Raw genomic sequence first — 10,184 nt, 5'->3', positions numbered from 1 at the left:
TTATTCACGTAATCGAAATATCTAGTGGGCAGGCGGCTAACAGCCCAGAACCGGTCCTTGACAGAGTTGTAATCTTATATGTGTGCAGCTTTCACCCAAGGTCGTAGGCTTCCACCGGCTACACCGGGTGAGGTTGGTGTTCTGTAAAGCGCATGCGCAAATCTTGCTTTTCGTAATCTGAAAATACAGGAGATTACACTCCGTCACTAATATTCTAATATACAATAGCAATTTTTTGTTTTGTTTTTTTCCACGTGTAGTATAGAAAATTATAATAAGATACATAATGCGGTTATAATAAAATATTGTGCGATTATTTTCATATAATTAAAATTAATATTTATTTATTTTTTAGAGAATATGAGGGAAGCGGCGCTTCCAACGCTTCTAATGACGGCACACCACTGATGGTTAGTAGATATATTATATCTAAATAAATAGATGTTATATGTTTTTATCAAAGCAAGAATTGGCATTTAGAGGGCATATGGAATATATTGGATCTAATAACAGAGGTAATTCAAAGCAAGAATTGGCATTTAGAGGGCATATGGAATATATTGGATCTAATAACAGAGGTAATTATATTGAACTTGTTTATTTATTAAGTACATCAGATAAATAATCTATTAAAAATACATTTAAGAATTAACTGATTGCCCCTGGAAGTCGGCTTCTTATAGAAACACAGCTTCCCTATCATCAAATGTCACGGCACGCCACTGCATATAAGTAGGAAATGTTCTACCCTGTGTATTTCAAAGAGAGACATTATGATTGATGATGTATAAAGGCTGGCTAGAATGGATACAATATATGTCATTTAAGTGGGCTCAGTTGAGCATCAACTTTTATTCTTTATATACAGTAGAACCTCGATTATCCGGACTAATTGGGGATGAAGGTAGTCCGGATAAGAAAAAATCCAGATAATCGAAACAAATACTTTAATTTGTCTTTTAATGATACTACAACACGTTTTCTTTTCGATGACATATCGGTAATATTAAAAGTAAATACTGTATTTAAAGCATGATCAAATTTTCAAGAAACAAATGTTCGTATTGAATTTGTACTACTACTAACCAACGCTAACAGACTACCTATTGTTTAAAAGGCCCTCTGGTGGTGCAAGAAGACGGATTTTATAAAACAAAAAGCAGTTAAAACTGCATTTTTATGAATAAAAATTTGACAAACTATTTATCGTTTTATGACGAGTAAAATTTTTTCTTTGCGTTCACGGCTTTTAAGTAATGCATAAACCTTCGAGGCGCGAGGCCCTTTGGACCGCGAGGCATAGGCGGTAGCCAACGTCGTCCATGCCTTACGCCGCCCTTGGTCATCGAAATGATGTAATTTGAATATAAATTATTTATAAATACATATGTCAAGTTATATTTTTATTACTACGTAAAATATATTTAAGAGTTTACGACCACTGTGCTGGGTGAGACGTTGTTGAAACAAAAAAAGTTATGCATTCCATCATGTACATAAACGGTGTCGTAATTCGCCAAGTGCAAATCAGCAAATTCGTAAAATTTTTTTTTATTTTGAACAATCCAGATAATCGAAAATCTGGATAATGGAGGTTCTACTGTACATTGTACATTGACTACCTATTTTCAACAATGATTTATATAACAAAAAGTACAGTTATCAATGACAATATACAGATATGCCATCACCACCATCACAAATAGTACTGCCACTACTTGAACCACTTTTGGACAAGGAATATTGACTCATCGCCAACAACTATTATATGCCACCAACCTTGCTGTTTTTCTAATGCAACATAAGGCAGACCCATCTGAAAAACTATGCAAATGAATAGGAAAGAAATATCACTGATTACTCAAACAAACTAAAAAAGGGAAAAATGGTAACTGTAAAAAAAAAAAAAACTAACTGTAATGAAATGGCATAATAAGAGAAATGTTTGTTTATTACAGGGGTCGCCAAACTTTTTTTAACCATCGACCCCCAACCACTTTCCAAAGCCTCACATTGATCCCCACCGTAAAGTTTTATTACAAGTGTATGTGTATGAGCAAAAAGAAAAAAAAAAAAAAAAAGTTGTGGTCTCTGTATAAGAAAAAAAAAAGTTGCGAATCCTTAGCCACATTGACCCCTAAATCGCCCCCCTGCTTTATTATCTATAATACACAACAAGGAGAAAATACCTGTAAAGAAAATAGATAAGGATGGAAATGTCATAGTAAAACCAAAACTTGTTATAGACTATAACAACAGAATTGGAGGTGTTGATTATCTAGAACACCATCTCCATGACTACTCTCATGAAAAAAATATTATATGAAATTATTTTTCCATTTACTGGATATTTGCATATGGAATGCTTATTGTTGTATAGAAAAAAAAGGTGGCAAGAAAGATCATTTAGAATTTCAAAAAAGTCTCATTGACATATTGATACAAACTTATCATTAAAAAGACAATCAAAAGTATTATAAGCATTAAAAGCATATTTGGTTAATAACCATGAAAAGCCTCATTTACAACATTGTTTGCTGATACCTTTAGAACACATTTCAGTAGTTGGATCAATAAAGCATTTAAAACATTTAAATGCTTAAAGTAATTAAAGCAATAAAGCATTTAAAACATTCAACAGCATATTTATAGGTCAAATGGTATTCTAAAACTTTTCTATATTGAACCCAGTATAAAACTCAAACAAATGTGGTGCTGCTTAGTAACAATGTTTAACACTTTCCATCATTATATTATTTTGTGGTGAAAAACCCATCTACATTTGATAGGCTTTGTGTCTTTGGGCAAATCCTTTTGCATAGCTTGGATTTGATTGAGAGCTTCATTAACTGTGAGTATCTGTATCAATGTTCTAACTCATTATGATTGTTAAGCAGTTTGATTCTGTCTAACATATCTGCCAAGGTCATTTTGATTTTCTGGTCATTAGTTTCTTAGGACATCCTAGGTGTCTTAGAGTCTGTGAGGAATTTACACTTATCTCAGTATTTTGATGGAAAGTTTCATCAGAATTATGAACCATTTCCTCCTCAACATCTGTATATGTTGATATGTAACATATCATCATTTATTGGTTCCTCTATAGCATTCTGTTGTACAATGCCATCATTTCTCAGATGTATTCAATAGGAATTGTCAAAACTTTTAAACTTCTATATTATAAAAATTATATATATAAAATAAAGTAATAGTTAAATCTTGTAACAATAAATTGTTTAATTACTGACTTTCCTAATTAAATTTACATAATGCAATTTTGGGAATAATCGGGATAGTGTACACTCTAAAAAATTGCAAGAATGAAAATAAACCTTCATATAATCTGCCCTATCATATTGAACATATCCAGGGCATCTGTTCAAAGCAGGATAGTATGGTGATATGGAGACAAGTATGCAGTAGATATCAAGCATAAAACGTTGCTTGTTTTTATTTCTTATCTGTTAACAAATCATTGTAGACATACATAAATAACCAAATCCAAATATTATATAATAATCACATTTATTTCTGAATTATTCAGAATATAATTGGCTGGCTATTAATAAGTAATACAAAATAATTTTTTTACAAAGATAATATAAAATAGTGACCTAATAAGTTATTGACTAATAATTACAATAATTTTTAAATTAATTTTATTTAATAATTATCAAATTTAATTCAAAATAATAATTAACAAAATCAAAACTAAAGGATAAGTTAAAATTTTGTGTTATTTTTTAAACTCTAATATAGCAATTCATTTTATATTAATTAAACTAATATTTGTATAAAATTTATATTTCAATTTTAGTATATATTAGCAAAGATACAACAGCTTAATACAGTGATGTACATACACAAGTGTGTGCTTGTGTATTGTTTTTGCTAACATGTTTGAAGATACCTCATGAATGGTAAGGTACTTAGCTTAACAGGAAAATGGTTACTGAAAAATCCCTGCGAAATACTAAGAAATTCACACCTGTACTCACTGACCACTCCTGTAATTTGATTGTGTTTATGAATTGTTTCAATTATGTAAATTAAGTGTTAAAAAAATATGATTTATCATTTTTTATAAAATTTTTTTGTCAATGCTTTTAATATTTTTTTGCAAACATATGAATAGATAATTATGGTCCAGTGGGTCAGTTACCTGCCAGCAATTAACTGTATAGTGTAAATCAATTTTAACTCATGATTGGAATTTAAAAATTGGCATCTAACTTGCACCATTGCACAACCCACACCCCTTTCAAGCACATAATTTGTGGGTTATTCTCCAAAATTACAATTATTATATGAAATGTTGAATTCATAAAAAGTATGTTATAATTACACATTGGTAACAATTTCAACACATCATAGAACTCAAAAGTATATTTATATATACTGTATATATTTATCTTTATTTGCATGTTTCTATACAGTACATATTTATCTTTATTTGCATGTTTCTATACAGTACATATTTATCTTTATTTGCATGTTTCTATACAGTATATATTTATCTTTATTTGCATGTTTCTATACAATATATTTATATACTTAAATATACTCACTTGACTCAAAAGCTTCTGTTGTCTTTCATTATCTTCTCTCAATTTTTTAATTTCATGCCTCAATTCTTGCTCAATACTGTGACCTTTAACTTTTTCTGCTTGTAATTCATTTTCCAGTTGTCTAATGTAAAACAGAAAATTAAAAATTAAGATATTGACTGATTATTATCTAAACTATTTAATGAAAATTATTAAACAAATATTCCAGAAATATAACCTGATAAGTTTCTTTTGAGTTTCAAATGCCATCAATAATTCTCCATCTTCATTAATGAGTTCAACATTGTCATTGTATGCATTTCGTGTAACAGTTTTAATATCTAAACTTTGATTAGCAAGTATAGTGCGTAGTTGTAAACATTCTTCTCGACGTCTTTCTAATTCTTCTTGAAGAGATTCAAACTGATCTACAATATAAGATTTTTGTCAATAATAAACAAACTCCAAGAATTACAGGAAAACTTTATTAAATTAATTGCAAATGTTTCAATGTTAAACAATAAATTCATTTTAACACGTTAATCGCCACGATAATATCAGAAAAATTTTTCACATGGGCCATGGTAACTTTATTAGATAATTTAGTTAAAAATGTATCAAGGAAACTTAATGTATCACAGAAAAAATTTTTTTTTGCCAAAATTCCCGGAAAAACACTATTTTTTATGTCACACATATATGACTGACATGGCCCTATATTAAAACTTTTTTTCTCGACAAGCTGTGTCAGTCTTATATGTCTGACGCATCCAAACAAGATACAACAAGTGTTAACCTGTTGTTTTGAACACAGCGTTGAACGCATTGTGTAGGAATCAGTGGTACGTGTAGCATTTACCGAATAACACCTTGTTACTGTGACTATTTCTTTATAAAGAACATAAAATAAATTAATATAAATATAAATAATATTTATAATAATTTGTAAATATCTACAAATAATGGCAAAACGAAAGATTCTAAGTGAAAGTGAATTGAAAGAGATTGCTGATAATAAATGAATGTAATTAATTATATCAAAATAAAAATTATTAAAATGTATTTTTTCAACTGAAACAATATACCATTATATAACTATGTTTATTTTATTTTATTGTTTGTAGTAAGCCAAGAAATTTTCAAGTTTTGTTCCTGATAGGCCAAGCTTTCGAAACATAATGCAAATGTATCGTTTGCGTCGGACATCTGTGATTGACGTGGCCTTCTACCAAATCGCGTACGTCAGACATATATGTCTGACATGGCTCATGTAGAACTTCTTAGCGTCAGACACATATGACTGACATGGCGATTAACGTGTTAAGTTCAAAGTTATACTTTGATTTTTAACCCAACATGAGCACCAACTCTAAGGGACCAGAATCCATTCAGCTCCCTAATAATATTTTAAGTGATGGGGACATTGTTCTTCTAATAAATAATTTAAATGATGCTAACAAGTTCTTGCTCCATAGAATTGGCACTTGTGCAACCAGGGGCAGATCTACAAAGGGACTAATAGGGCTTAAGCCCTGGGACCCCAAAAATTAAATTATTATGATAAATTTTTAATACAGTAATATCCCACTTAATGTGGGGATGCATTCCTAGACAACAAAGTGCTAAACGAAACAACATTAAACGAAGTCATTTTAACATAGAGTAAATAGGGTAGGAAACACGCGACTAAAAATAAAAAAATTTCACTTTAATTTTAAATTATTTTTATATTAATTTGTATAATAATATATGTTAAATAACACAAACATATGAACACAGAAATGTATAATAATACATAAATTAGTTCATTTTTCTATATTAATAGTTCATTTTTTGTGATGAAGGTCCTGGTTTTCTGAAATTCTTGTTCTTTTGCAATAAAGTCATGAAGTTCCAGTTGTCGCTTTTTTCTTTCCTTAAGCAAATGTCTGTAGCAGAAGATTGCATCCAAAATGCCTCGCTTTGTTTTTGCACTCTTTTCAAAATCTGGATCATTCTCTACAATTTGATCAACGATTTCGGTTATCGTTACCAAACTTTTACTAAGGAAATATGTAGAGAAATTTTTTGAGTTCTTTGTTTTCGAAATCTCTATTTTCCAGTTCCACATGAATTCCTTGTTCTGCAGTTCTTGAAGGTTGTTGTTTATAAGGCTCTCATCAGAAACCTTTAGAATCCTGTTCGCCTACATCTCCTAGTCCTGCTGTATTGATTAGGTTGAGTTTGATCAAACGAACAGTACAACAATAGGCTCTTCTCATTGAGAATTCTTGGATACCTTCAGCCATAACTTATTCCACATTTCGTTCATGCATTTATCAGTTAATTCTTGTCAAGTGAAGCTGATATTGCCTATGGCATCCATAATGTTATATTTTTTCCAAAATTACACTAAACAAACATAGATTTAAAGAAAGTACATTTTTTTGCCATATTTTTCTGATTAATTCATGTTCATAAATAATCATATTATGTATGAATCAATAAAATGTCACGATAATTTAAATCGGTGTAAATTTTTTGCTTTTTTATTAGGCTTCAAGCAGAGAAAGTTATATCGAATCAGCATTAAGCAGGGCCTTACTGTACTTTTTCATTAACAACAAGCACTTATCATATACTAAAAAGTAGTTAATAGGTTAGGTTTGATAAAAATGGTAATAAAGGGGCTTCATTAAACTTCAATAATCTCTAGGCCCAAAAAACCTAGATCCACCCCTTCATGCACCTTTATATTTTCTAAATATTTTTTTACCAGGAATCAGTTAAAAAAAACCTAAATGCACTTTTCATATTCATTTATTTACTCACTAAAATAAAATAAACTATAAACTAACTTAGTGACAAAATTAAAAATATAATTCTTGTCATCTCTCATTATTCTGAAATTCTCACTATGTATGTTCACTATCATTTTGCATAAAGAATAAATATAAGCAAAGAATAAAGCAAAGAATTATTATTGTTTTTCTCATTGAATATTTAATTTTCGTTCTTAAAGATAAGGAAATGACCAAGAAAACAGAATCAGAAGTCACTTGATATTTTTGCATAATTTTAGTAATAAAAATATCTATTTACCTTAAATTATGTAGTTTCATCTAAATTTTATATTTCATGAAAAAAATTCTACTTAAATTAATGCTGGTCCATAGATCAAAGTTTAGAAATGCTACTTTAAACAATTAATACTATAAATTATTTTATAGTGCTGATTGTTTAAATATCTGGTAAAGAAAGATGCTTCTTATTGTTTTCAGACTAAATAGCTCATCTTCAGGGATTTCTTAAACTTAACCATACAAAATTATAAATATGATGATAACTATTCATTTATAATTACTTTCTATATAAATTTGTTCACAACTGTTTTAATATTCTTATATATAATGTTGATTAATCAAACAATATTTTAAAAGATGTGTTCAAAAAGTTTCAGACAGATGTTAACAAAAAAGGTAGGATATAAAGAAATTTTTTAAATAATCATCCTGAGCTTCAATATATTTTCTCCAATAATTCGTTTAATTTAGAAAGCATTTAGAAGCATTAGCTTCTTTCAGCAATCATTTAATTTTCTTTGATTCATTTTATACAAATTCAATTATTATTCTAATTTTCAATCTCATCCTATTTGATGGTAACTCTGTTTTTAATCTAAAGCATAGGTGGAAAGTAACTAGGCACTAAGGAATTGCTATAATTTTAATAACAACAAGGCAATCATAATAAAGTTTGTGTGCACATGTACATCAACCAATAGAATTTTATACTTTCTGCATCAAAGATGTGGACAGTGACCAAGAGAGACTGACTGCAGGTGCATTGGAAAAAAAAAAAAAAAAAGATAAACTATTTGTCTGTTCAGGAGGGAGTGCAAATGTTGCATGCTATGAGGTGTGGAAATCAGTGGTTGNATTTTGATTTTCTGGTCATTAGTTTCTTAGGACATCCTAGGTGTCTTAGAGTCTGTGAGGAATTTACACTTATCTCAGTATTTTGATGGAAAGTTTCATCAGAATTATGAACCATTTCCTCCTCAACATCTGTATATGTTGATATGTAACATATCATCATTTATTGGTTCCTCTATAGCATTCTGTTGTACAATGCCATCATTTCTCAGATGTATTCAATAGGAATTGTCAAAACTTTTAAACTTCTATATTATAAAAATTATATATATAAAATAAAGTAATAGTTAAATCTTGTAACAATAAATTGTTTAATTACTGACTTTCCTAATTAAATTTACATAATGCAATTTTGGGAATAATCGGGATAGTGTACACTCTAAAAAATTGCAAGAATGAAAATAAACCTTCATATAATCTGCCCTATCATATTGAACATATCCAGGGCATCTGTTCAAAGCAGGATAGTATGGTGATATGGAGACAAGTATGCAGTAGATATCAAGCATAAAACGTTGCTTGTTTTTATTTCTTATCTGTTAACAAATCATTGTAGACATACATAAATAACCAAATCCAAATATTATATAATAATCACATTTATTTCTGAATTATTCAGAATATAATTGGCTGGCTATTAATAAGTAATACAAAATAATTTTTTTACAAAGATAATATAAAATAGTGACCTAATAAGTTATTGACTAATAATTACAATAATTTTTAAAATATTTTTCTAATAATTCAAAAATCTGCATTTGAAATCAAAAATGTTAAATCATCTTGTTAATAAATTTTTATTTTGTAGTTTATAATTTATCCATAAAATATGTAAACAATAATCTGGATTTTCAAAACACATTAATTTAGTCATATAAATCTATATATGACTTTACCAATTCTAAATAAAATATTAAAAAGTGAATGAACAATCAAGATAGAGCCATAGCTATGGGGTGGCTATGAGGTAGTTAAGCCCCCTCAGCTTAGTAGTAGGCAGTGCCCATATTCGATATATATAATACAGTATATGCTTTAGAACTTCTATTCTAACTCTATTTATTAAGTAAGAGTTTTTAACTTTTATTCTATAAGTGATTAGTGGGCTAGGCTATGCAATTTTATTTTGAAAATTAGTGAGAAACTGAGACTACCTAATTAGTTAAATAGTTAATTAAATTAATGAGTATCAGTATGTTGAATATATCACTATTGCAAGTTGTGTTCACAGATAGTGAGTAGGATACCTTACAAGTAACTTTAAAAATCATACACGATTACTTTGATCCATTTCAAAGTCATACTGAACCAAAAAGTGACAGGCTTGATAAAAGACACCACATCATGGCCGTTTATTTGTTAGAAAAAATAATACAAAGGTTATATGATGCAAAGCGTTGCTACAAAATACAAATACAAAAGTTTATATAACACAAATCATTGCTACACACATAGGTAATGACAGGTGAGAAATTTAACACAGTATCTTAGATATATGATGATATACATGTATGTAATTCATGATTGTGATAATAACTAACTACTAGACTACTACTAATTACTTACTCACTACTTTACTAACACTAATAATTAAATTACTTATAAATAACTACAGACTGATATGTAGAGCCTATATAAGAAAACTGGTAAGACTGATAGCCACTTAGCCACTGATTATCCATCCTTACATTATTATAATATAATATATTAATATAAATTAATT

At 28.9% G+C, this 10,184-nt stretch overlaps 1 protein-coding gene across 1 annotated transcript in view; it reads right to left on the bottom strand.

The window, feature by feature from the left end:
- The window catches only part of LOC111623950 (unconventional myosin-Va-like), a gene marked incomplete at its 5' end in the record, with an annotated part of 101,017 nt that overhangs the window by 54,097 nt on the left and 36,736 nt on the right, over window positions 1–10,184 (bottom strand). The window contains 2 exons of the mRNA XM_023366690.1: window positions 4,569–4,689; window positions 4,786–4,982. Coding sequence (XP_023222458.1) covers window positions 4,569–4,689; window positions 4,786–4,982 — 318 coding nt within the window. The remainder of the gene's footprint in view (window positions 1–4,568; window positions 4,690–4,785; window positions 4,983–10,184) is intronic.

Source organism: Centruroides sculpturatus, unplaced genomic scaffold (assembly GCF_000671375.1).
Source record: "Centruroides sculpturatus isolate CEXI.00-Female unplaced genomic scaffold, Cexi_2.0 scaffold401, whole genome shotgun sequence".
Classification (NCBI taxonomy): domain Eukaryota; kingdom Metazoa; phylum Arthropoda; class Arachnida; order Scorpiones; family Buthidae; genus Centruroides; species Centruroides sculpturatus.
The sequence above is the reverse complement of the archived record's forward strand: the minus strand, read 5'-3'. Positions and strand labels throughout refer to the sequence as shown.